This window comes from Gymnoscopelus braueri (genome assembly GCF_963280865.1).
Source record: "Gymnoscopelus braueri genome assembly, chromosome: 20".
NCBI lineage: Eukaryota > Metazoa > Chordata > Actinopteri > Myctophiformes > Myctophidae > Gymnoscopelus > Gymnoscopelus braueri.
Window position 1 is genome coordinate 489,562 of NC_137622.1, and position 27,324 is coordinate 516,885.

Here is a 27,324-nt window from a genome sequence, read left to right on the forward strand (position 1 = left end):
ATCGCATGCACGACGCGGTGAGAGCTTGTAGGTCGGCTGTTTTCGCTGCGTGGCGCCGTTGTACGACCAAGAATAAATCGGTTCCCCATCCCCCTTACGCTCATTTACATGCTGAAAGCAGAACCCTGGCCTTAAGACAGTTATTGGAATGTATTGTGCTCAAACTTGGGCATTACTCATCGTTTAGGGGTTATCAGACTGATTGCTATAATGAACAATAATGATTAGACAATTCACATTAATCAGTTTGAACGTCCAATGTATGCATTTACAAGTTTTTATTTTTGGTTATATGACATGGTGAACTATGAAGGAATTGTCTGTAGAACGTTATACATTTTAAGTAACTGAACAGACTCATGTTGGTTGTTGGGTACGTTAACATTCTGCTAGTTAAGTTGTATTTAAGGATTGTCTGTGAGAAACTCAATGGTTACTGGTTTGGTTTTCTCCTGAGATTTTATTGTTTAGGGCTTTTCCTTTTTACAAAATACCATGTTTGCTTTCTGTGATGCATTGTTTACAAAATAAAATGATTTATATAAAGATGGTATATAAATATATAATACAGAAAATAATACTAGCGTGGTACAAGATTGTCCTCAAAATGATGCATGTACAAGTTATGCTTTAAATCTACATGTCACCTTTTTTTCCAACATCTCCATATATGGGTCTCCTCACTATGAGGCGATACCATTTCTGTCTACTGCCTCAGAGGTGGACTGAGTGAGTGGTTAAAAATGTTGCTACCGATGACCTCTTTAATGGTCATTTCAAAATGTAGATTATTTTTATTGATGCAACAGTGGCTTCAAATTCAGTATGCTACTACATAAGAGAGAGGATGTACTGTAGTTTCCAGAATCTCCACCAGTGATGTCATTGGTAGGCACATTTTGGAACTAGTATCTACAGCCCACCTCTTAGACGCAGAGCAAGTATACGGAAATGGTACCATCTTATGAGCGTTAGTGCGGACCAATTATGTGAGGATAAGGCTGAAAATAGATGTAGTGTTTCTTTCATTTATAGTTGGTTGCTTGCCGCTTGTGTCGGGTTCTGAAAACAGCCAATCGCGCCGCGGTGTGAGCTTGTAGATCGGCTGTTTTCGGCATGCGACAGTAGCGTGCATCTTTTTACAAAACCCAAAGCTCAACAAGGAAGACTTGAGAGCTTAGTATTGCACAGATGGGAGATTTGTGGTCCCGGGTGCGAGTTAAAGCCCCGAACAGCATGCAGTATGTTCCACAGAAGAGGGTACAAAATGGAGTAAAGAGATCTCCCGCTGGGCTGGTGTGCTTAGCTCGGTAAATATTACATTCATCATCTTCTCCATTTCCTGGTTAAACAATGTTTTCCGTTGCAGAAACATCACTGTCTAAGTGGTAGCGTTGTAGAACAATCTAAAAAAAACACCCTGCAGGCGGCCCCCTGCTGTGTAACAGTAATGAAGGTAATACTGTGGTGGGTCCTGATGGTCTTTATACACACACACACACACACACACACACACACACACACACACACACACACACACACACACACACACACACACACACACACACACACACACACACACACACACACACACACACACACACACACACACACACACACACACACAGTAAAACCCTCTGTTAAAGCTGCAATCCATAACTTTTCCTGTGAATAAACCATTGTTTTTGACAAATAGTATGTATACAGTATATCACTAACAACTGCGGTGGTTGTAGTTGGTACCTGCTCTTCTATTAAGATCCTGTCGTTTGGTACGACCACTACTAGTAGACAAGTGGTACTGCGTGAGGCTCAAAAACGCAATATATCCTCTGTCCAAACAGGCTTTCTGTGTCAGCTCAGCACTAGAATTTGGCACTTCCCAAGTAGCGCATTAAAGTTAATGGATTGCACCTTTAATTTAACTCTGAGTGTACAAATGGATAAATTAACACAGGATTTTACTGTGCAGTTAGACGAAATCTTGGCTTTATTAGAAAGTCCAGGTGTTTAGAGGCCAATAGAAGTCTGGAAGAACTGCTCTGGTGCAGAATTGACATCAGGGGGAATGATGGCAAATTATGCAAATTAAACACCTGGAAAACATTAAGATTCTTTTTTCTTAAGGAAAAAAGTCATCCGATAAACCAAATGCCCATTACATAGCTATATAGCATGGAGGGGAATAGTTTTTTAGCAAGCCTATATACCATGGAAAAAACTGACCTAAAAAAACAGGGTACGCAGCACGCTGCAATCGGGAACCTAAAGTTATTTTAACTAGTATATCTGCAGTGGTTGGAGGTGTTCTCCCTACTCTTCTATTGAGACATTTAGACCCTGGGTAGGACGCCTACTGGTTGACAAGTAGTACGGCCTGAGGCTCATAAGCACAATATTCGCTCTTGGAATAGTGGTAGAAGTGTGCTCAGGTTTAAATCCTGGGTTGGACATGAAACGTATGGATTGCAGCTTTAACCACTTGAACCCCATACTTGGTTGACCGGAGTCCCTCAGGGCTCAATACTAGTGGTTTCTCGGTTTTCTCTCTACATTAAATATAAAATGTGAGCTTGTAGATCTGCTATTTTATGACGTTTTCCCCAGGATACGAATGCTGGAGTTTAAGTGGTTAAACAGTTACTGCTATTGTTCAGCAGTATGTTATACTGTAACTTGTGTTAAAACAAAAGTAATTAAAGTGACGTCGCCTCATGTCAATGGAGGAGACTCATTTGAGGCAAACATTAAAATATGACTGGCATAATAAAACGGGACAACCCCCCCAGTAATTCTGGACGGAAGCCGCGTTCCATTTGTCTTTTTTTGGGCCTGGCGTCAGTGTGTTCCTCTGGCTCTCCTCACAGCGATGTCCTGCATGTGTCTCCACAGCAGCGAAGGGTCCGACTCATTATGTCTTATCAGGGACTCCAAACCCTCTGCCTGCTCCAAGCTCTGCCAGTAATCCTGAGGCCAAATTTGCAGCCATCTGTGAACAGATATACAAATAGATTAGGCTCATCACATCAGGGGCTATCCTAACGAGAAAGCCAATTAATCAGAGCTGTGGGGGCGGGGGACTGTGTCCCGAGGGGAGAGAAATCAAAGTACAGACTACAGAGCAATTAGTTCTTGCCTCCACACTTTGCATACTTAATGGAATAAGACAAATTTACCCGTCGTCCTGGGGCAGGTCCTGCACATCTCCGTAGCCCGGGCTGGGCAGTGGGCACCCCATGTGCGAGTTATTGGCCATCTTGGGTTGAGGAGGCGGACTTTGCTTAGGAGCTTTCCGATGGGCCCGCTCGGCCGCCAGCCGAGCGTTCTCCTGGTCGCACACGTAACACTCAAACCCGTTGAGGTAGTTGGGTTTGCTCATGTCGTTGACCCCCCACTCGCGTGTCTCCAGCCGTCGCAGCAGGCGTGCGTTGGTGATGTGGCTGGGGTTCTTGAAGTCCAAATAGCGCGCGTACGCTTCGTCATTTTCGTCGAGGGATCGGAGGAAGCTGGCGAGGTCCCTCGGCGAGGGGAAGTGGTCTATGATGACGGCCGAATGGTCGTTGGGCATCCAGTCTGCCACGACGGAGGAACCTCGGTACACGGGAACGCAGCCCTGATGCAGGGGGCGCCACAGCTTCTCCGTCATGTAATCTGGGCACAGGCCATTTTCCAGTGCCAGGTGGAACTTGTACCGCGCCACAAAGTTCATGAACTGCGGATCCTCGCCAGTCGCGGTGGCTGTGTCCTCCAGGTGCTGGGGCAGAGGTTTATTGTTCAAGCACTTCCCAAAGGAGTCCACCTGCAACAAGAAACGGGACAGCAGACAAAGTGACAACATAGTTTGAATGTATATAAGAGGTAGTTGTTAGGATATTTGGCACTATATATTTGCACATACAGTAAGTGAAATTTGTCCTCTGCATTTACTCATCCTATTAGGATTAGTGGGCGCTATTAATACAGAGCCCAGGGAGCAGTTAGGCGTTACGTGTCTTGCTCAGGGACACTTTGACCCAGACTGGGCGGGTTGAAGGGCAAACCAGTAACCATCCCATTCCCAGATGGACTCTACACATTCAGCTATGGCTGCCCTCAATGTGTTTGAGGAAGACATTAGTAAAATGCAGAATCACTATTCCTCGATGGAGTCGGGGTCCCCAGCTAAATGAGTAAATAAAGCATCAAAAGAATTTGAAATACTTTAACCCTATATTCATTGGTATTTTGAAAATAGCTCATGAGCTTGTAGATCTGGAATTTTCAAACTATCTTGAAAAAAGTGAAAATCTTTACATGTTTGAAACATTTCAACAACACAAATCTTGTACGGGGGGGGGGGGGGGCCTGGCACAAAAGCTTTTCAGATGGGGGTCAGCGGCAAAATACATATTAATTGGTGGTGGGGGGGGTCCTCGACATGCAACAACTTGAGAACCACAGCTTTAGTTTACAGTTACCTCAATATACTTCATGAGCTCCTGCACGTAGCGGTCTCTGTTGGACGGGACGTCGCAGTGGGACTGCATGTAGAGCACGGGGGCCAGGCCGTCCTTCCTCCAGCGGTTCTTCTCCGCCAGGGACACGGCCGCCGGCCGCAGCAGGTACTCCAGAGAGGGAAGCCACTGCAGGGTGAGCGGGTAGTCAGACTCCCTGCGGAACGTGGCGGTGTAGTTGAACAGACGGACGCCCGGGCCATGGGACAGGAAGTAGTTGTTCATGGGCGACTCCTCGTGGAACAGCGCCCACGTCTGGTGGCGGAGGCGAGGGAGGGGCGCCTCATACGCCCGGAAGTCCGTCCCGTAGAAGATGATGGACGCGGTCCGTTTGTACAGCTGGACCTGTACAAACGGGGGGGGGGGGGGGACCAAAAGTTCAGTTTTACTCGTGGAGTAGTCTCTGAAGCCAGACAGCTATTCCACAATCTTCAAACGCTAAATGGAGTCTGTAACTTGTGTACACAAAAATATCTTTTAAAATATCTTTAAAATATATTGTTTTATTTATATTTCTGCTAAGCAGCAAGCTATAAGCTTCGACTAATTTACGTGACTGCAGCGGCTAAACGGAAGTGTGTGTGTGTGTGTGTGTGTAGGGGGGACATTCTCTGCAGATTCTTTGCATATTCGGCGCTTCCGTTGCGTATTGTATTGCGGAAGCACTTGAACAATGTTGTGAACCAGTCTCGAGAGACTAATCGTGCAGTGACCTGAGAGGGGAATAATCGATCGATCAAGTCAGCGATTCAATCATCAAACTACGGACGTACCTTCCGGTTGCTGGTAACCATGCAGGAGGACGTGGCGCAGTCGATCCGTTCCGTGTCGCCGGGGAAGTGGGGGAAGAGCCCCGCGCTCCACCACAGGAGGATGGGCAGGTCCCTGTTACTGCGCTGGTCGCTGTTCCCGGGGCCCCGGTACGTGCCGATGGAGGTGAACTCCATGGCGGCGGAGAGGGCGCTCTGGGGCAGGAAGGCGGCCTGGTCGCCGACATCCATCAGGGGCTGGTGGTGGTGCTCCTCCAGGGGGAGGTGAGCATGGGAGTAGAACAGCAGACACAGCAGTCCCAGTAGGGCCAGACACACACAGGGCACGAGCCTGCCCTTCACCACCATCTGGAGCGGGAAGAGAGGACCTTTCATTATTCAGACACAATTAGGTTAGCGTTTAAGACCGCAGGGGTAAAGCCATAATAGTACCAAGGTCCAACGTTAAAGCTGCATTCCGGAAGTTATTTTCATGAATGAAATTGTATTTTCACCATTCTGTATTGCAGTCTTAGGGCACGGTCCCAGTGCACTTTTATTTTACCTATGGGGCGGAATCTGCCAATGCTTTGTCAATGCAAATGTGTGGATTCATGGTCTTGCGCAAGTTTCTTGCGAATCCACGCATTTTTATTGACAAAGCATTGGCAGATTCCGCTCAATGGGTAAAATAAAAGTGCGTTGTGACCGTGCCCTTAGTGTGTTAATACAATATAGCTAGAGTACATCTGCAGTGGTGGTCGCCCTACTCTTCCATTCAGACATTTACTGGGTGACAAGTAGTACTGCCTGAAGCTTATAAGCACAATATCTGCTTAGATGTTTGGCCTCCCACGCATGGGACCACGTACGGTTCAAATCTCGGGTTAGAACAATATAACACTCACGGATTGCATCTTTAACTATTAAAACACTTTTTTTGTATCTCCCTCACGGATCATTGTAGGCTACCCCGTAATTTGGGAGTTTCAAATAGATGAAGATGGTCTTGGGTGAAAGCATTCCTCAATAACGCAGTGGTGTAAAGTAACTAGGTACATTTACTCAAGTACTGTACTTAAGTACAATTTTGAGGTATTTCTTACTTTACTGGAGTATTTCCAATTTTCAGTACACTACTTTTACTTCTACTCCACTACAATTATTTGAAAACTTTAGTTACCAGTTACTTTGTAGATAGATATACATTATTACATTATAAAACATACATTAACCACTAGCCCTATTTTATACATAGGCTATTTGAAAATAGCTGATCGTTGTGAGCTTGTAGGTTATTTTCAAACATTAATAGTCAAATATCTGTAGTAGTACTTCCACCACTGAAAGTGACTCGCATCCATTCTAGTACAAACTTCACCACGAGCTCTGTTTGAACAGCCTCCAGAAAAACTAACAAACAACAACATAAATAGTGTCTCTAACATTCCTAACCCTGGACAGTGTGTGAGGATCATTAAGGTTCTTATTCCTTACCCTGGACTGTGTGTGAGGATCATTAAGGTTCGTTCCTCACTTGCAGCGATGAAAAGACACCATTCTCCAGCGGTATGATTGTAAATGAAGGATGAATCATCTAACGTTAGTGGAATAACGTTAGATGGAGTAAATCACACACAGAGATAACATAACAACAACGACGAGGACCAAAAAACAGCTGGAGTTGGTGTTGCCAGGTCTTGCGAGAGAAACTAGCAACTAGGTCTATGAAAACAAGCCCAAAAGAAGCAACTTAGGCACATAAGCACGTTTAAATGAACCTATGCATTGGCTATTTGAAAATAGCAGATCTACAAGCTTGTAGATCTGCTAAAAGCTAAGACATGTGAAACAAGCTCAAAGAAGCAAATACACTTTAGAAACAAGCCCCAAAAACTGCAACCCGCAACTACCAATATTTTTTTACAAGCCACTTTACAGAAAAGCAAGCCAAAAGTCGCTTATAATAAGCGGACATGGCAACACTATCTCTGATCTTTCGACTTCTGCTCCCTCAAACAAACCCCCGTCTGTTTTACCTCCATCTACTGGACTGGAGTGGAACCATTATTTTATTCTATCTTATGCTGTGGTGGAAAAAGTACACTACTCACATATTGTACTTAAGTAAAAGTATCAATACTGCAATGTAGACATAGTTACAAGTAAATATTACGGAATTCAAAATCTTACTTGAGTAAAAGTACGAAAGTATTGGTATCAAAATGTACTTGAACTCTAAGTACATTTTGATGCCAATACTTTTACTTTAAGTCTTAAAGTACAAAAAGTAAAAGTACTCATTATGCAGAATGTCCTATTTCACAAGTGTTCAAAATGTACAAAAATCTTTTGAAAATAGCAGATCTACCAGCTCACAACGCACACTGTGAGCTCGTAGATCTTCAGATAGCTGAAAAATATATATATTTATTTTTTTGCCTCTGGGATGTAGGCGAGTGGAGTATAAGTATACAAAATTGGAAACACAGTAAAGTAAAAGTACCTAAAAATTGTACTTAAGTTTAAGTACAGTACTTGAGCACTTTGTCCACTTTACACCACTATAGATAGATATAGATGTTTTTTTTTTTTTTAATATTTTATTAGGCAAAAAATGTAAAACAGCACAGTTACATTTAAAATACTTTGTCTAACAGGTCCGTTCATAAAAGTCCTTGCGGACTTGTTTCCAATGAGGGCCTTGGTATTCAATTCATATACATATATAGTGGCACCACAGTTCGAATATCATTACAAAAAAAAAACAGCAAAAAAGATATCACTATGTACAACAAAAAAATAAAAAAGAGGGGGAAAAAGATATGTACAAGAACAGGGGGGGGGGGGTCTGCTGTCTAACGGGAAAATGGTACTACCTCCTCCTTTGGCCACCTGAAAGGTGATTTTTTAAGGCTCTTTTAAATGAGCCCAGCGAACTGCATGTTTTGAGGGATGGAGTTAGACTATTCCAATCCTGGGTGGCAGTGCTGTAGAAGGAGAATTTGCCCATGTTTGTTTTATGGGTGGGTGGTACCAAATTGTTGTTAACGCTCCCTCTGGTATTGTGACTGTGGGTGTCGCTAACCTTTTGGAGGTATTTACTCAGATATGCGGGAATAGGGGGCATATCGGGCAAATTTGCATTTACAATTTTGAAGGCCTGTCCCATTTTTAGTTGTTTAACCCTGTCTTCCACCCTGAGCCAGCCTAGGCTGGCAAAATGGGTGGGAGAAAGGTGGGTCATGGGCCCCAATCCGAGGAGTAGCCGAATCAGTTTGTTTTGGGAGGTTTGAAGCTTAGTCTTCAGTGACACTGAGGTGTTGGAGTACCAGGAGGTGCAAGCATAGTCAAAAAGTGGTTGAATCAGGGCCCCAGAGAGGGTCCTGAGGGCCTGAGGGTTGACAAAAGAGGAAACTCTGCCCATAAATTTTGTTCTATGTAGTCAGATAGTATTAACTCCAGCCTCACATAACCGTAAACAACACTCTATACTGCATAAAGAAGTTTTAAAAAAAAACGAACAGACATAACAAGTTTATTAACTAACTAGCCCATGGGTTTTCAACTGATTATGAACCAGGAGCAGAGCCGTGCGGGAGAAATGCGGGGCCCTGTGCGAAGTCGCGTGCGCGCCCCTGTCCCCGCGCGCGCTTTGCGGTTTTGGGCGGATATTTCCGAGTTTTTGGTGGTTATTTGCGGTTATTTCTTTTTATAACTCTTAATAAATGTGATTCTGTTCATTTAAAATTTTTGCGGGGCTCCCCCAAGCGCGGGGCCCTGTGCGGCCGCACCGTTCGCACTACCCTTGGTGCGGCCCTGCCAGGGACCACCACCCTGACTGAGAATCAACCTGGGGACCACTGTTGTGTTGGGAGGGGGGTCGGGGATATGGGTGTGGTGTGGGGGGAAAAGCTTCAAATTAAGTAATGACTGTTAAGGCCTTAATTTAATGTGTTAATTCGAGGTGAATTAAATCAAGCCCTTAACAGTCATTATTTAACTGAGATATGCTGTTCTGTTCTCTTAACCTTCCATATTAAACTAATGTTGACTGATTCATTGCATGTATGTATGAGCAAGCACATGCGATTGATATGGGCACATTTCCTACTAAGGATGACTCAACCAGGTAAACCCATACAGTTTCCCTTGAAATTCTAACTCCCATTTCTGTGGAAGTTCTTGACATCCGACTTCCAAGTAACTGACAACATTGATGCGTCATCATACACCATACTGTTTCTCAACTAGTGGTTGATATTATAAAATCTAATACAAATCTTCACTTTCCTACATTACTAAATGCATGGTCAGGGACCACATGCAACACCTTCACGGACCACCAGTGGTCCACGGACCACCAGTTGAAAACCCATGCATGAACTAGCCAATGTAACCTCGCGTCACCAGGCTTTCCGCAGTACCTGATATAAACCCTTTTCATTTTTAACCAGCACCATCCGGTTTAAAGCCCGCCTACTCCTAAAAACGTATCCGGTCCATTTCAAAATAAGCGTACACGCAAGCACACTTGATTGTTTCCGAATCCGCTCTAGACCGGATCCGCTACCGGCAAAGCTAATTATGCACCCAGTCTAAGCCAATCACAGGACGACCATCCCTACCCGCCATGGGATTATGTAGACCTCTAGACTCGGCGAACCGTCAGTCATCTGAGATGCAGGGAAACTGAACGAGAAGCCACGCAACAACAACAATATTGGTAAAAAACGAAGCAAATATTACATTGTTAGAAATACAAAATGAACGCTTTGCTCGGGTGAATGTTTGACTTGCTCTTGTTGTTGAGTTAACCGCTTATTCTGTAGCTGGTAATGCTAGCACATGATGCTAGCTGGCTGCAGCAGCTGATGTCAACAGTTTAACCCAGTACACACAACCCGACTCGCAGCTTGTTTGCTATTATATGCTATTATGAAATAGCATTGCTGATTCACGTAGCTAGACAATTAAAAATAAATAAAATTAAAATAAACATGGAAAAAAAGAAGAAGATTAAGCATTTTTTATTCCGAATTCCTCGCTATAGTTGGTTGTGTCAATAATTATATATACATTTTGTAATAACAAAGCAGGTTTATTGTTATGGTCACAACAATCAAGTACACGTTTGGGTTGAGCGCATGCGCAGTGGGGTGTCTGCCTCCTAAAGTGAGCTGGTGGTCCTCCATCCTTGTTTGTTTGTTGGACCTTGAATCTGATCGCACTGTCTTGATAATGCGTTGATAAAAATGGCAATTTCCTTCATATTTTTTAAGGAATGTTAGTATTATACAGTGTATTACACAAAACCTGACTGACAAAAGGGTTGATGATCAGTCCAAAATATGGGAAGTTGGGAACCCACCATGTCTAGATCATTGGTTCTCAAAGGGGGGTCCGGGACCCCCAGGGGTCCAGGTGGTCCCCAGCAAAATGTGTTAATATATAATAATAATATGGCTATTACAAAATGGTAGATCTGCCATTTTAGAAAAACATTTAGTGTTTGAAAATGTTTTAATTCTTTAACCGAATCTTCTCTTCTGGGGGTTTGTGGCACAAAACCTTTTCAGATGGGGGTCCGTGGCCAAATGTATATCAATTTGGGGGTCTTCGGCACAAAAAAGTTTGAGAACCACTGGTCTAGATGATCATAGTGATACAGCATTACTGGTCTAATAGCAGTAGAGCCGTTGTCAACCACAAGGGAACTATCACCTACTTATTTTGCCCGATCCACAGCTAGCCAGCCAATGAGCAAGGGTCCTGGTTGTTCCCTATCAGCAGAATGTCCCTGAATTTAGTGAAGCATTACCAGCACAAGTCAAGGCCGGTTTGTTATTGAAGACGGGTATTACTTAAAGAATAGCCCCCTACACCTACACAATCAAAAGGTAGTGCAACAGAAAAGGGACAACTTCAGATATTTACAACTAGTCCATATCTCGACAACAATATCATATTTTATGATTACATTGTTTTACAATGTTATTTTGTCCAAACTGTATGTATGGTGTTAAAACAATATACACAATTGGGATGGTTGTATTTGGTCTCCCTGCTCGAGACATTTAGATCATGTTTCTGGTTTGATATGACTGGTTGACAACTGGTACTTGCCAGAAGGTCAAAATTCATTAGCTCATTAGTATTAGCTCAGTGGTAAAAATGTCAGTACTTGTGCAAGAGGCCTGGGTTCGAATCCAGGGTAAAACAGGAAAGTTGCAGAGGGTAGCTTAAAAATGAGAGGTTCTGAAAAGTTGATTGTACAGGTAGCAGAATGGAACTGCAAAGTAATGACATCGCAAGTGTACATAACAGTACTGACTACTTCATATTGGCATATACATATATTTGCAGTGCTCTTTCTGGAAGCTGAAATATGGGGGCAGGTTTATCAAACACAGATTTCCAAAATGTATACTTGTGTTTTTATGCTTTGTTTTTTAACCTTATTTGAATTTCCTGCATTTAAAAATGATCTTGTCTTTAAAAGACAAAAACAAAATTGAGCCCATACAAAGGTTTTGAACTTGTGTTTCTGTGTTTATTTCTCTTCAAAATTCAAGTCCGCACATGTGTGGCTTAAAGGCTCCCAGTCGACTAAAACAGTCTTTTTCAGAATTCTGAAGAAGACTGTCGAAACTTTTACAAGTCCTGCACCTACCCTTCAGTGAATGGTGCATATTTCTCTAAGTCAGCCTGTGCATTTCTTTAATTCTCTCTCCTTTCTGTCTCCCGTTTGTCCCTCCAGGTTGAATTGACCCTGGTTGGTCAACCGCTTGGGGGGGTGTGGGGGGGACGTGGTCCCAGCGGTCGGTAAACCCAGCGGGCGGTGCAGGAGTGAGACGGGTTGGCAGCAGTGATGAGCGGGAAGAGCCTCCTGCTGAAGGTCATTCTGCTGGGCGACGGCGGCGTCGGGAAGTCGTCCCTGATGAACCGCTACGTCACCGACCGCTTCGACTCGCAGTCCTTCCACACCATCGGCGTGGAGTTCCTCAACCGCGACCTGGAGGTAGGCGGACGTAGAACCTGTCACAATTATTACATAATCGACAGCTGATCGCAATTATTTTTAGATAATTGCAGTTACTTTTGCTTAATTGTCATGCATTTGTAGTGGCTATTTTGTTTGTTTGTTTTTTACGTCTGGAGACCCCTGTCCAGGACAGGCTTCAGACGCGCCTCCTCAGGAGACTTAGCTCAGATCTGAACCCATTTGATGTGGTGTTAGGGACCCGTTGCGACCGCATGCCCTTGCTGACGTCGACCCCAGGCAGGGTTCGAACCGACGACCATCCGCACAAAGGGCGCGTGCTCTAACCTCTACCGGCTATTTTGAATTGAAAGTATTAAATGATTAAATATGGCCTATTTTTGCCATAATACATGATTTATTTTGATTATTGGTACCGGTCATTGTCAGTAATGTTTTGTATAAAATGTAAGTTATTTGTCATATCTGCCCTGTTTTTTATTCCTATGTTCAATGTCAAAAACACGATTAAATCGTTAATCTCAATTATTTGTATGACAAATTAATCGTCAACTAAAATGTCCTGATGTTGACAACCCTAGGTGGACGGGCGGCTGGTCACGCTGCAGATCTGGGACACGGCTGGCCAGGAGCGCTTCAAGTCGCTGCGCACGCCGTTCTACCGCGGCGCCGACTGCTGCCTGCTCACCTTCGCTGTGGACGACCTGCAGAGCTTCCAGAACCTGGGCTGCTGGAAGAAGGAGTTCATGTTCTACTCAGACGTCAAGGACCCCGAGCGCTTCCCCTTCGTGGTGCTGGGCAACAAGGTGGACATGGAGGAGGAGCGTGAGGTGGGCGCCGACGAGGCGCGCGCCTGGTGCGAGGAGAACGGCTGCTGTCCCTACTTTGAGACCAGCGCCAAGGACGACACTAACGTGGCGGCGGCCTTCGAGGCGGCCGTCAGGGAGGTCCTGGCCGCCGAGGACCAGATCGACCACGCGCTGCTGAGCAGCACCATCGATCTCCACGGCAACCGCAAACCCTCCCGCTCGTCTTGCTGCTGATCGGTCCCGGTGGGTGGAGGGGGGGGATCCGTGGTTTCATTTCTCGCCGATGCCGAGCTGTGGCGGCTTCACGAGCCTGCTGAGGGTTTGGTGTCTTCTTCGGTACGAGCTGCTGAGAACGGAATCCCTAAACTGAACGATGTTGTGGATTTCAAAGTGTTGTCACACGGTCTGCCGGTGATGAGATGGTTGGATTATGGATACGGTTATGGTATGGTACGGTATGCCGCACGGAACAGGAACAGGCACTCACTCGGTTTCACTTCTTTATCTGCTTCCAGCAGTGTTGCACAAGAAAATGTTCACTCTTCTTTGCCAGCTTAAGCTTCGTCTGTGTGTGTATGTGTGGGGGCGGGAGTGTTATTAAATGTCCTCAAGTAATTTTAATGTCCCATTTAACCCCGTGGACCAGAGAATATTGTCCACGGTGCCCAATCATCTCTCTTAAGAGCACAGTACACTTGTAGCACAGAACCCTAGTCCTCGTACTGTTTAACTGCCGAGCTGCCTGATTCTTGTAGCGTTTCAGCTGTACTCTAAACACGCCATTAATTTATCTCATAGTGAATCTGTCAGCCATGGCCGCAGCAGGGCTAATGGAATCCAATACAGGCCCACAAACACTGCCCGTAAGTGACGCGCAAGTTCCTGTTCCCATCAGGCGTTCGTCCTTAAGAGCTGACTGCATCAGTGTAATGGCGAACACGCATCGAGGAGGTACTGTCGAGGCGATAAACAATTTGTGGTACGTGAAAGGAAAGATGGCGGTGGTGTGTTTATGGCGGTGGTGTGTTTTTGCCTGTTAAAAGGGAAAGGAATTGTGAGCTGTCACGATGGTGCGGCGGGTACAAGCTGTTGTGGTGGTCCTCTTATTCGTTTGCTCATTATGTGTTTATTGCCACCCAGCTGCTCCAGAGAAGGAGTTTCACCAGAAGAGTTAGTGCTCACATGAGACCTGCAGTGTTAGGTCATTGTTGTTTCACTCAACCTACCTAGGTACTTACAAGAGGGGGCCTGTTTACTGGTTCAGAATCAATTAACCACTTGGAGCTCTGTTTTATATTTCGTTGGTACGACGGTGGCGTGTAAAAACAGAAGATCTTCAAGCTGCCAACGCGTCGCATTGCAACACGCTTGTAGATCAGCTATTTGCGCAATTTTTAAAAATGTATGCATATGACATGCCCAAAACAGAGAGGCCAGGTTGAAAGTGGTTAAAATAAATCAATAATAATATTATGAGGCCTGTTGTTGCTTGTGAGGCATATCGCCTGTCTTCTACAATGTATCCGTATTCCTACAGGTGGCTTTTATTGTCTGCCATTGTTTGAGGTCAGACGTTTACTTTGCTTTTTCAGCATCTGAATAAGGCAAGTCTGTTCTTTTTTAAGTGTTATTAATAAGGGGAGGTGATTTATTTTTTTGATGATCTTCATGGCACATTCATATTCCTGTCAGTCTGTCCTTCCAACAGATGTCTCCGTTCCAGTTCTTAAGCTTTGCCAGTTTTCTGCCAGTTTTCTCTGCTTTAATATTACGGTTACATATGCTGTGTACGATCCGCTGCCTAGCTCATTCAGTCTCATTTGTATGGAAATGGCCTGAGTCCTAATACAATTATACCTTAACATGTGGATTGTTTGTTCCATTTCCTCCGTGTTCATGCGGTTCTGGTCAGTAAAACAAGCCAGTGAGTTACATTACTATAATAAAATGCCTTGTTCTGTATGCTTGGGTGCATTCAGGTCAATGACTGGTACTATTTATCTTTATCATACAGATTTACATAGGAGCTAACTTGCCACAGAAACACTTGACTTTTGTCCCTTGGTTTTACTGCTGTAGGCTGGAGGTCACTGCTGTAAAGATTCTGAAGGCTTCAGGTTTCTAACATGGCTGATGTGTGACACCTCAGACGGGTATTAACCACTTAAACCCTCTAGTCTATACTTGAGTTACAACTGTACTTGGACCTCTTTTTTCCCCCCCTCTATGCCGCATCTCTTTGCGAAAAATAGCCGATCTACAAGCTCACAATGCATCACGAGCTTATAGGTCTGTTTTTGGCAAATGTTCCCCCCAGTGTAGGGATGTTGGGGTTCAAGTGCTTAACATTGTCAGTTAACCACTTGAGCCCTGTGATAACGAAAATAGACCAACTACAAGCTTGTTGTTTGGCTATTTTTGAATATTTTGGAACCTATAATTTAACATGGTCCAAAATAGGTACGCAAGGGATTAAGTGGTTAATTGTTTCCATAGTATTTTGGTAATGTGTCTACCAAAAAAAGCCAGTTCAGTGTTCCATTAACAGGACAATTTTTTTTTTCTATAAATTTTTTGCATGTGTTTACGGATAAATGACATGTGTTCAACTTCATACTATGTTTTTAGTCTTATGATCTCTAAGAGTCTGAGGTCAGATTATCTGCCTTTTGAAATTGAATTGTATTCAGAAGGGCTTCACTGTGAAAGTGGAAGCAACCGCTGTCAGTTGTATTCTGGTTCTTCTGGTTAGTCGAGGTCATGTTAGAGTGGCCTTGTGTCCATAGTATTCCTATGAATGGTTTTATAAAGTGTTGAGGTCAAGGTACCCACATTGTAAGCATCTGATAACTGTGAACTCAGCTGGGCATTTGAACAGGAAATAGCTGTGTTGGCCTGCATTCATCTGGAGGGAAAATGAGGGCTGACCGTTGATTTTATTTGTTAATTGTGTTAACATGTCATACAGACTACTGTTTTTTGTTTCCTTGCTGTCGAAGATGTAGCTTACCACAGCATTCGTTTTTGTCATGTTTTAACGATACCTGAGAATAATCTGTAAAATAAGCTATTTGTATTTTCGATAACCTCTGTTGCTCTCTAATCTGACCTTTATGATTTGTTTTAGACAAATGTATGTCTCACTAATTTCAAAGAATGTAAGAAAAAAAAAAAACTGCATACTTTGGCCTAATCACTCTAATGGCTTATATACATTTACAAAGGGCATTTATTTTGTTAATGCTGTAAAAACTGACACTGAACCTAACTCACCCCAGAGTTTTCCCCCTGATCATTGTGCTTCAAGTGATCCGATATGGATCTCTCCTTTTTCCTCATTTTGCACTACGGAGGATAAGACTTGGTTGTGTTTACAGACCGGCGTAGTTCTGAATACTATCAATACTGTACGACAAATAAAACATGCAACGTACCAAATAGAGAAACTGTCTGATTGTGGGTTTTGTGCTTGTGTTTCTGACACACTGACAACAGCAGGACTTCATAGTTAGACTTTTGCTAACACTGTCTTTATTGGACAAATCGGGCCTATAGGCAGAGAAAAAAAAAGTTTTGACTCACAGAATGGTAATGACAAAGGTTTCTTTGCGGATATTGTACAACATCAGTCTGTGTCCTCTGATATGGTTTGACATATTGAGTAAACACTAGCTAACAATGGAGGAAAGTAAATTCTCTGGAAACATCTCAAATACAGCACAGTATTTGGGAAGCAAGCTCTAATAATATTCATGGGCTTAATTAAAAAACTAAAATAAACAAAAAACACAACAGGAGACAAAAGTTCCTAACTGCCTTGGCATAATCCTACAACTTCACATCAGAAGACAATTCTTCAAAATGGTCAACGGGAACATGAAATGAATTGGTGCACAACAAAAATATACTACACATACCACCGTTTCTCAACATCAGGTTTGGGAACCACTAGAGGTCCAGATGGACCTTTGTGGGTCTGTAACTCTGAGTGTGCACAAATGGACACTTACACCCAATACGAACATTGCAGTGTAGATTGGTGTCCCGGAGATTAACCATTGCATACTCGGGAGTTACACCCGTGAGGGTCCACTTGGACTGCTGGTGGTCCCTAGATCAGACATTGAGAACCAGTGTACTATTCTGTGCTCAAAAAGCAATAATACTCTGGCCGCATTTGAATGGCTCAACTCAGTCCTGTTTGTCATTAGACTCCAGACTTAAGACGGAGGGTGACACGGGTTCAGAGGGTGTCAGTGCTTCGGAGGAGGGTGTCAGGTCGAGGGGCACAGGGTAGGCAGGGTAGGGAGAGCTGAGGGTCCCTCCTCGGTCTCTCCGCAGGGTTCCGTACAGGTCCCAGACCTTCCTGTGCTCCTTCGCCGCCCTCTGCCTTAGTTCCTTCAGGTGCAAATGGCCGGCTGCCAGCTGAAGGCAACTGTGCACCTGTGGACAAGAAAAGAAAGGAGAGACTACACAACACCAGTGGTGGAAAGTAACCATGTACATTTACTCAAGTACTGTACCATTTTGAGGTACTTTTACTTTACATTTTTCAATACTTTCTACTTCTACTCCACTGGGGGTAAAATTGCTAAAAAAATAGCTGTAGAAGAAAAAGTTTGAAACATTTGAGTACTTTTACTTTTCGTATTATATTTTGATGCCAATACATTTGTACTTTTACTCAAAATGTTGAATACAGGCCTTTTACTTTTTATAATGTAGTATTGCTACTTAAGTAAAACAAATATGAGTACTTCTTCCACCACTGCAGTCCCCCAAACATGGCTCTGAGCCAGAGATGGCATTTATGTTTAACACCGTACCAATACACAGGCACCCACGCTGGCACAAAAGACAGACACAAACAAAAGGAGGGAAAAAAGACTATAGATGTCTGGAGGCACAGCATAAATACCAACAAAGATCAATCTTTTTAGTATCAACGATTTATCAAACGCATTTAAAAATGCTTAACACGCTGCCAACCGGCAATTCACAGAAACCAACCCTCACGGCAGGGTAAAGTTTACCAAATTGAATAATCTACTTAGTATGTCGCAAAAGCTTTTGTTAGTAACACTGAAATGTGTAAAATCGTTAGTACATTTTTATCTACATAAAGTTTATTTTTAAAGTGTTATACAATAACTACAAAAAAAATTCCTAGAGAATTAGACGAAACAGAGCAGCCCTATTTCTCTCACCGAAGCGCAGCCATGCATGCAACAGCAGGGGGAGTCACATTGCACTTGTGGCTTTTAGGTCAATTAACACGAGGCTGCTAGATAAGGAAGCACCGTAAGCACTTTTGCCATCTCTGAATTATGAGAGAACCAATTTCAGACCATTCTAGATCAATATAAACTAATTAAACAAGGAAGTCCCTTTTGTCAGAAAGAAACCATTTAGAACAAATAATTAAAAAAAATCATCCCTCTCAATCCGAGGGTCACTCTTTTCCTTTAACCACTTATAAGCCCTATGTACTTAGTTATACGACGAATACCAAAAATACCCGATCTAGAAGCTCACAACGCGTCGATGCGATGCGTTATGGGCTTGTAGATCTTGTATTTATCAGATTTTCGCATAATGACATGCCCAAAATAGGGATGCCAAGTTGCAAGTGGTTTAGTCATGTAGCAGTTTTGTTTTTGTTTGTTGTTTATTTGGGGGGAGGGCTGCTGTCACAAGGTTTGTATTGAACCTTTTGAGGAGTCTTACCCTCTTTGTCCAGCGGACCTCCTCCCTTGACATGCGATATGACCCCTGGGACTAGCCCCCCAGTGCAGGTACCCCCCCCAATTGGCCGGCTTTCAAAGCGGGCCTGACTCCATTGTCGAGGCTTTTCTCATGCCCGTGAGAAAGAGTCCTGAGGTCAGAGTGACACTGCAAAAGCACGCTTGTCTGCCACCATGGCAACCAGATGTGAGGGATGGTAGCCATGGTGATGATAATCCCACCCATACCCCCCCCCCGACCCACCCCACCCCCAAATGCCTCGAGCTGCGCACACATTTCAAAATAAATTGGTTGTTTTAACGCCTCACCTATGTTATTTTGTTAGGAGACTGTTATGTTTGTTTGGACTGATAGAAAGCTCAAATATATACTAACCTCCTTATATTTACACACATTTTGGTGATGAGAAAAATAAAAAAGCCAAAGGCCCAAAAGCAGCAGACCATAAAAATACTGTGAAAAAAATCAAAAACAAAAAAAATGTGGTAATCTTGGTATTTCAACATCGTTCCACAAAATAACTAAACAAACTGTGCTAAGAAAATAGAAAGTTAAAGGGCAATCTTGTGGGGAAAAGGGAGAGCTTGGCAATAATAAAAGTCAACAACACAGGCAAGACAGTGAACAGGAAGTGGTATGAAAGTGGTGGTGGTGGTATTGTCCCTTTAGGTCCCTGTGTGTTTGATGTGCAGTAGTGACGGATAGAGTGAACAGGAGGCTGGTGAGCCTAACACCGTGCCCCTATGCCCTTTCTGCCCAGATATCGCAGCACTGCAAAGTTATAGGTGGTCGACACGATATAGGTCAGCTATGGAAAGAGAGAGAGAGAGAAATGCAGAAAACAAGACAGTAAATAGACAATTCATCCACTAATATCAATTTAGACATCAGATTCTTTCCATACAACGACTTTTGTAATGGAGCATGAAGTCTAATGGCCACTTCATTCGCCTGGCTGGAGAACCACCAGATGTTACAGAGTTATTAGGGCCTGTGTCCAGAGAAAGCATTCTTTGAGTCCAGGAGACCTTTGGATATCATGTCCAGATCACTTCTTACCAAGCACATGGAGCAGTTATTGACGCCCGCAATGTTTGAACCTATCAACCGTTCTGCTCGAATGTCATGTCATCTGCGTTATTAGCACAAAATAGCCTAGCTAAAATTAAATTAAATTAAAAAACTAAAAACACAGACTTCTCATGGTTTTGGTAAGGATTCAAAGTCAGGTCCTAAATGACCGGGTTGACAGACACAGCCAGGAGGACCAAACATGGCCACAATGCTTGCCGCTGGGAAGAGTTGTGTTCCTGTGTATCTTAATGCATGGAAGAACGTTTTTTTACCATTAAAATGTATGATAGAAAGGCACTGGCAGCTCAAAAGACGTTCTGTGGACACGGCCCCTTAAGCTGTTTGCATCAGCTGAGACAAGGAACAGAGAGCGATGGTGCAGAACTCATCAGCAATGGAGGCCTGAGATGCCTCTCCGCCCACACGTTGAGCGTCACACGGGCCACAACACCATTGTGCTGCTGAGCCAGTGGCCATACTGGCCCCGGTCCAAAAGCCAGAATCACTCACCAGTGCCAACAAAGTGACGCCCGCGCCGGCGAATGCAGCAACATACAGGTCGTAGGTCATTCGGTACTGGAGGGGAAGACAATCAAGAGTCAGTGACGGCAAGACGACCGCTTGGCTTTATGTCGAGTTAGATTGATGTCAGAACCTGCTAACTCACCTCTCTGGTCTTGCAGATGGTGGACAGGGTCATTCCACAAGCTTTCCCTGGCACTGCGTTCCAAGGCAGTAGTCCTGCAAAAGAAGTGTCACCACTTATAATCTCCATCTCTTTAACGCCATGTTGGCATGTTGTTATAGGGGAAATTCTCAAAAATAGCCCATCTGCTAAATTTACTACACGTTACGTGTTGCGCACACAGAATAGCTGATCTACAAGCTCAAAACATGTTGCATCGTGACATGTTCTTTTGTGTATCATTTTCCTTGTACAACGGTGTCAGGATTAAGTGGATGATTGCAGACAAGCTGAACTGAATACATTACGTCTGATTCACATGAAGAAGGCACTCTTAGCGTGGAGGAGGAATCCCTTCCCGCTAACGAGTTTGCTTCTTCATGTGATGATCCTGAACCCTTTCATTTCCTTCAAGAGTGCCTGCGCTTTTGATATGACAAAGACCAGCTAGTACATTAAATCGCATCTCATTTTCCATTCATGTAGGAAGAAGGATGCCCTTTGATTCACGGATAATAAAAAAAACAAGAGTTTATCCTTTACCGTATTGCCTGGCATCGACACAGAGCTGGTTGATGCTGGCTGGCGTCTCAGTCAGATCATCAATGGTGTGGCAGGTGGCGTCCATGTTGTAGAAGAAGTACACGGGCAGGGCAGCGAAGGCGAACACCAGCAGCCACAGTACGGCCAGTATGTACGTCACCACGATGAACTGTACACAGAGGAATCACAATGAACGCCAGGGCATCACATCTGCTCTGACTCACATAGTAGGAGCCTTTATTCAGTCCATCACGTTCCCTCTTGGCGCCCACACTCCACCACAATGACATTCTTTGCCCTAATCTCTTCTTGATGATAATTGTGCTTCAACATCTCACCAACGATCAAACTCAACCTTAATTTCTCCCATCTTTCCCTCGTGAGAGCAAGAGCCAGCTGTCCAAAATATAATCTGCATTCTTATCTTATCTAAATGCTTCCTAGTGTTGCCGCTCGGCACCGGCCACAGTGACGCGACACATAGACACAGAGCCTTCTCCCACGTTCTTACCGAGGAGCTGAGACAGCGGCCGCACGCCGTGCTCCTGAACTCTCCGAAGGTGTGCCTGGTGGCGCTGGTGGTGTAGAAGCCCTCGGCCAACAACATGATGCAGTAGAGGAAGAAGAAGGAGGCCAGGCCATAGATGACATACTGGAAGTACTGGATGCTGGTGAGTAGGTGGAAGAAGAAGAAACGTGATCAAATATATAATAATGTCAATTAAAGGAGAATTCCGGACAAATTAAGTGTTATCTTTGATGTCTCGTTACTCACCTACCGATGTGAAAAGTAGCGTTCTTTTTTTTCATATATTCCCCTGTCGTCATTTTTTAAACCCCCTCCGTTGTCATAATGGGAACACTGGTTGCTTGTTTCTTCCAGAACCTGGCAACTCGTGTTGCCAGAATCTGGAAACAAGCAACCAGTGTTAAATCGTTCGCCATTGACGGCAGCCTCGCAGATAGTTTCAACGCATGTTTGACTATCATGAGACTCTACTATGAATACTAGTAGTGAAAAAAACAACTTTGCGTCGGTTATAATAGACGAATTTCCCTTAGCCACGCGCTCCCATTATGACAACGGAGGGGGTTTAAAAAATGACGACAGGGGAATATATGAAAAAAAAGAACGCTACTTTTCACATCGGTAGGTGAGTAACGAGACATCAAAGATAACACTTAATTTGTCCGGAATTCTCCTTTAACATGGATTTGAGATTTGTCTCTTTCAGCCTCTCCCTCCTGCTCATATGTAGAGTTTACTACAGCTATGTTTTACACATCAGAGGTCAGATGACAACGCAGCACCCCCTGGGGCATTTTTGGGCCTCGGTGCCTTTCTCAAGGGCACTTTGGCAGAGTTGGAGGGCACTGTAGATGTAGCACCAACCACCCTCCACTGACCAGTTAACAACTGGAATACACCCTTCCTGTCGGTGCCGGGGACTGAACCGGAGACCTTTGGGTTCTCACTTTGTAATATAGAGCGGTTTGCAAAGAATCTAAACTGAAGCCACCTGAAGTAGGAGTAGGACTTTGCCAGTAGGACTTTGCCATAGCTCTGGGGGTTGAAAACACTGCAGGTCTTCTCAGTGATGACCACTTACATGTAGGCGAGTGTGATGTAGTCCTGCAGGTTGCGGGCGAAGTAGGTCTCGATGAGTCTCTCCGTCTCGGTGAGAGCCTGGTGCCCGCAGCCGCAGAAGAGGGCGATGCCGGAGAAACACAGCAGGGTGGCGACCAGGGAGCAGTAGGGTACCCCACCCAAGCAGCGCATGCAGCAGTCATAGCAACCTGCGTGAACAAACGCCACACCACCGTTAACACATGGAATGTCACGCATATACACTGGTGCATTTTCATACTACATGTATATACGGTACATGGATAATGCATAGCTCTGCCTCGGCCTGTTCCCTATACAGTGCTTAAAATAGATTTTTTTTAAAGAGATTTCTGCTCCGGGTTAGAGCCCCATGCGTTGAAATCAGTTTCACGCATAGAGGTGGGTTGGTTCCTATACTGAGCAACAGAGATTCAACAGAAGGATAATGCTCTAATACACTACGATACTCCTTACGGTATGAGTTTATTGTAGATGGTGTGCGAATAAGTAAAGCTATAATTGCATTTTGACCTTTATATATTTTTCCACACCTCTTTTTTCCCCCCAATTTACCCCCCCCCCACATCTTATTCTCTTTCTCTTAAAATGCCTTATCATGCCTTTCTATGCATTATGTACTGTAACACACTTTGAATTGCCTTTATAGAAATAAACTTGACTTTGCTTAGATGGCAGCCAGAAGAGAACAGACAGGAAAGGGATGAGATGACACTGCAAGGATATTTCAAGTATATAATGGTACATCCACCATAACGCTACAGCCTGTAGTCGACATCAGTGGTTCTCAAACACTTTCACGCTAAGGTCTCGCAAATTGATACGCTTTAGGCCGCGGACCCGACCATTTGAATAGATTATGTTCCAGGGACCGCTATAAGAAAGGATTTTTGTTGTTAAATTAGATTTTGTACAGAATTCTAAAACATCACGTATACACTGACTAGGAGGTAACGATGGAGAGAGCGAACCCTATGATACGAATATTAATTATTATACATTCAATGGGCTAACTTCTAGAAATATTAGTGAAATAAATGTTTTTAAATCATTTTGCTGTGAGCCCCTGAACCCCACTTTGAGAACCACTACTTTTCTGGATACCGTTAAAAGGTGAAGGGACCAGCACCACTACTAATACTACAATATGTTCTCTTTGGTTCCAGCTTCAGCAGTTTAACCACGTGCGCTCTAGCATCCCTATTCTGGCCGGAACGTTCGCCGAAAATAGACAATCTATTCATATCTGACATATCTATCCAACGCGTAGATCAGCTATTTTTCAGCAAAGAAATTTGGTGTAGAGGGGAAAAAAGAGGGCACCAAGTACAGAGCCAACTCAGGTCCGTTTAAGTCAGTGGTTCTCAAAGTAGGGTCCTTGAGGGGGTTTCCTGGGGGTCCCCAGCCAAGTCAGCGTAACCGCTTTAACCCTATATACACACATAAAAAATTTGAAAATGGCAGATCTGCAAGCTCACAATGTATTGCAATGAGACCCGTTGTGAGCTTGTGGATCTGCTACTTTCATCGGAATATTTTTGAATCATTGTAACAACAGAAATCTTGTATGGGGGTCCCTGGCACAAAATGTTTTCAGATGGGGGGGCCAAATACATTTGGACGATCCTTGACATTGACAAAAGTTTGAGAACCACTGGTTTAAGAATTGTGTGTCAGCCAGCGCATGACTGCCTTGTTTGCTTGGTGCTCTGATGGTGTGGCTGTTCATTCCCCCCTCCCCCGGTCATGTGCTGTTTGAATGGATGCCAAGAGCCAAGGGCATGGGGATGTGCCTGTTCTGACCCCGACTCTCACCCTGACTCCATTCACTGGCCGCCCAGCATGCAGAGTGTGAGAAAAGGGGGAAGGTCACGGAGGAGAGACAGTAAAAAAAAAAAAAAAAAGGAGAGAGAAAGAGAGAGGCTGCTTTTGTGACTGCGGAGACAACGGTCTTTGTCTGAAGGCTTCATGGGGATACAAGGGCCACCAATGTCACACACACAAAGACCAGAGGCACCTCAATGCTGTTTAACGCGCGCACACACATGCACGCGCACATACACACACACACACACACACGCACACGCACTCTTTCCTCTGGGGAGCAACAGGAGAAGTGACATTAGGGGAGCATAATTCTATGGTGAGGAGGGGAAACAATGTAAACAAGCAATGTGATTGTGTTGCATCAACATGCATGATTGTGCACCACATGCACACAGCCTACATACAGTAGTGGAAGCAGACTGGCGGTGGCTGGTACCATTACAGCTGGCCCACAGATTGGGTACATAATACCTACATGATGGTATGGCAGTGTGTGCGTGTGCGTGAGAGAGAGAGAGAGAAAGAAAGAAAGAGACTTGGAGAGAGCGAGAGAGAGGGGGGAGGGCTGATAGATAACAAATGTATGACCAGGCTGTCATCCAGATTACATAATCATATTACACGATGGGAATCGCTTTTGCCAACTGAGGTGGTGTAAAAAAGAAAAATGCTGGCCCACGACTTCCATTTCCTATTAATGTAGCTGTACAAAAATGCGACAAAACAAGCTATAGTGAATCATGCCAATTATGCACAAAAAACTGTTCTGAGTCTGACTGTCCATGCCCTTGAGATACAGCCAATCTAGTACCAATTAACTCAACTTAATGACCCCATAAGCCCCAGGAAGCAGCAGAAGAACTCCAGTTTTCAAAGCAGCCTCAGCTTTATCTCTCTGGCACCAGTGGTGGAAAAGGTACTCTTTTTTTACGTAAGTAAAAGTATCAATACTGCAATGTAGAAATACTCCGTTACAAATAAAAGTCCAGTAATTAAAATGTACTTGTGTAAAAGTACAAAAGTATTGGCATCGCGATGCGAGGCATTGTGAGCTTGTAGATCTGCTATTTCCAAATGCCGAAATGTATACAGGGCTGAAGTGGCTAATGTATGTTTTGTAGTAATCAAAATCTACAAAGTAACTAGTAACTAACATTTTCAAATTACTGCAGTGGAGTAAAAGCATAATATTTGCCTCTGAGATGTAGGGGAGTAGAAGTAAAAGTAGGTCTACTGAAAATTGGAAATACTCCAGTAAAGTAGAAATACCTCAAAATTGTACTCAAGTACAGTACTTGAGTAAATGTACTTGGTTACTACACCACTGTCTGGCACAAATACAAATGTAGGCCACAGTTAGTTCTCAACAAAAATGCATGGGAGAGTAGTGCCCTTTGGAATTGAGAGAGATTGCGACTGAAAGCAAAGGCGACAGGGCTCCTCTGAAAGTGGCCCTTGCTATCTCAAGCATGGAATAAATCTCATCATAATGTGGGCTGGAGGAGCATCAGTACAACAAGCGCATAGCAGTCGATCTCCAAAGCAAAAATACATAACTTTTGATTCAGCTGGCACATTCATATCTCTGTGTCATCAGAGAGAAACGTTACACAGAGGGAGCAGCCTATTATAGTGGGCGATCAAGTTCACCAAAAAAAGGCAATTAAAGGCAGTGGTGTAAAGTAACTAGTAAGTACATGTACTCAAGTACTGTAAATGTTGAGGTACTCTTCAAATATTTAAATGCGTTTATACTTTTACTCCACTACATCTCAGAGGCAAATATTGTACTTTTTACTCCACTACAATTATTTTAAAACTTTAGTTACTATTTACTTTGTACTTTTGATTATTATTACAAAACATACATTAACCACTTCAGCTCTATATACATTTCGGCCATTTGAAAATAGCCGATCTACAAGCTCACAGTAGATCTGCTATTTTCAAAAGATGTGTATACATTTTATACATTTGAATACTTTTACTCAAGTAAATTTTGAATTCCGGAATACAAAGTATTTCCACATTGCAGTATTGATACTTTTTTCCACCACTGATCAAGTTCAACAGAAACTAAAGCCAATTAAAGGTAGATTTACTCACCCATGTCTGGATAGGATGCGATCTGGGTCTTATGTTCTAACTGCTGCGTCCAACTGCAGCTGCTCCACACTGATGATGATGATATGCACAACTTGTCTTCGGCCCCCGTATATCAATCTGAACCCAGTCTCTGTTCCCCCAACAAACAATGGACAGACTCTGCTGATGACTGCCGAGTCCGATCTTAAAGAAACAATGTTGCTTTTCAATGAACTGCGGGCTCGGGTTCAAGGCAAGACAATAATGAAGAGGTCAAGGTTTCTTGGGCGTGCTGAAATTTACTTTAAGTCAATTGTGTGTGGTAGGCACCAGCATCAGTCATGTGCACAAGACTGCAGTCACTATGGCAGTGTCTTCTTCTTCTTCTGGTTGGTCACTCATTTATCAGAATAAAACGATGATTCTGGTGTTCCTTTGGGTTTAGATGGCTATCCCCGGAGTGGCAACATTTTCGGCGTCATAATGTGTAGCCTATGTGGGATATGATCTGATATTATGAACAATACAGAACGCTGATGGCTCGTGGAGAGCTGGTAGAGCAGGAACAAAGGAAGGAGAAAGACCTGTTGCAGGTTTGATTGGTGGGTGATGATGCCCTCACAGGGCGACATGCGTGTTTCAACATAGCCTGTTAGAATTAAATGTTAGTGAGCACAATAATGT

General features: G+C 43.8%; 3 protein-coding genes across 3 annotated transcripts; 1 reads left to right on the top strand and 2 right to left on the bottom strand.

Annotated features, from left to right (window-relative positions):
• Positions 1-25: 25 nt before the first annotated feature.
• Positions 26-6,899, bottom strand: pofut4 (protein O-fucosyltransferase 4). Its single transcript, XM_080415915.1, has 6 exons — positions 6,740-6,899; positions 5,267-5,611; positions 4,458-4,838; positions 3,177-3,799; positions 1,589-2,989; positions 26-1,482 (listed from the first exon to the last, which is right to left on the bottom strand). The coding sequence occupies exons 2-5, from the start codon at positions 5,609-5,611 to the stop codon at positions 2,839-2,841; spliced, it is 1,500 nt and encodes a 499-aa protein (XP_080272041.1). The 5' UTR covers positions 6,740-6,899; the 3' UTR covers positions 26-1,482; positions 1,589-2,838.
• A 2,986-nt stretch (positions 6,900-9,885) lies between these two features.
• Positions 9,886-16,490, top strand: rab9b (RAB9B, member RAS oncogene family). The gene is made up of 3 exons (XM_080415918.1): positions 9,886-9,968; positions 12,003-12,263; positions 12,827-16,490. Exons 2-3 carry the CDS (start codon positions 12,114-12,116, stop codon positions 13,286-13,288), a joined length of 612 nt encoding a protein of 203 aa, XP_080272044.1. The 5' UTR covers positions 9,886-9,968; positions 12,003-12,113; the 3' UTR covers positions 13,289-16,490.
• A 2,639-nt stretch (positions 16,491-19,129) lies between these two features.
• On the bottom strand, positions 19,130-26,718 carry plp1a (proteolipid protein 1a). Its single transcript, XM_080415917.1, has 7 exons — positions 26,662-26,718; positions 22,712-22,898; positions 21,613-21,769; positions 21,102-21,270; positions 20,541-20,614; positions 20,384-20,449; positions 19,130-19,607 (listed from the first exon to the last, which is right to left on the bottom strand). Exons 1-7 carry the CDS (start codon positions 26,663-26,665, stop codon positions 19,527-19,529), a joined length of 738 nt encoding a protein of 245 aa, XP_080272043.1. The 5' UTR covers positions 26,666-26,718; the 3' UTR covers positions 19,130-19,526.
• Between the last annotated feature and the right edge of the window lie 606 nt (positions 26,719-27,324).

Bases quoted from the DNA above. Each gene is read 5' to 3' on its own strand.
- plp1a (XM_080415917.1), bottom strand. The intron at 21,770-22,711 runs GTAAGTGGTCAT...CCTACTCACCAG, and splicing joins TACATCACACTCGCCTACAT to CATCCAGTACTTCCAGTATG. The intron at 20,615-21,101 runs GTAAAGGATAAA...CTTCTTTTGCAG, and splicing joins TGTCGATGCCAGGCAATACG to GACTACTGCCTTGGAACGCA.
- rab9b (XM_080415918.1), top strand. From the start codon at position 12,114: ATGAGCGGGAAGAGCCTCCTGCTGAAGGTCATTCTGCTGGGCGACGGC. The intron at 12,264-12,826 runs GTAGGCGGACGT...TGACAACCCTAG, and splicing joins TCCTCAACCGCGACCTGGAG to GTGGACGGGCGGCTGGTCAC.
- pofut4 (XM_080415915.1), bottom strand. From the start codon at position 5,611: ATGGTGGTGAAGGGCAGGCTCGTGCCCTGTGTGTGTCTGGCCCTACTG. The intron at 4,839-5,266 runs GTACGTCCGTAG...CCGTTTGTACAG, and splicing joins TGGTTACCAGCAACCGGAAG to GTCCAGCTGTACAAACGGAC. The intron at 3,800-4,457 runs GTAACTGTAAAC...TTCTTGTTGCAG, and splicing joins AGCTCATGAAGTATATTGAG to GTGGACTCCTTTGGGAAGTG.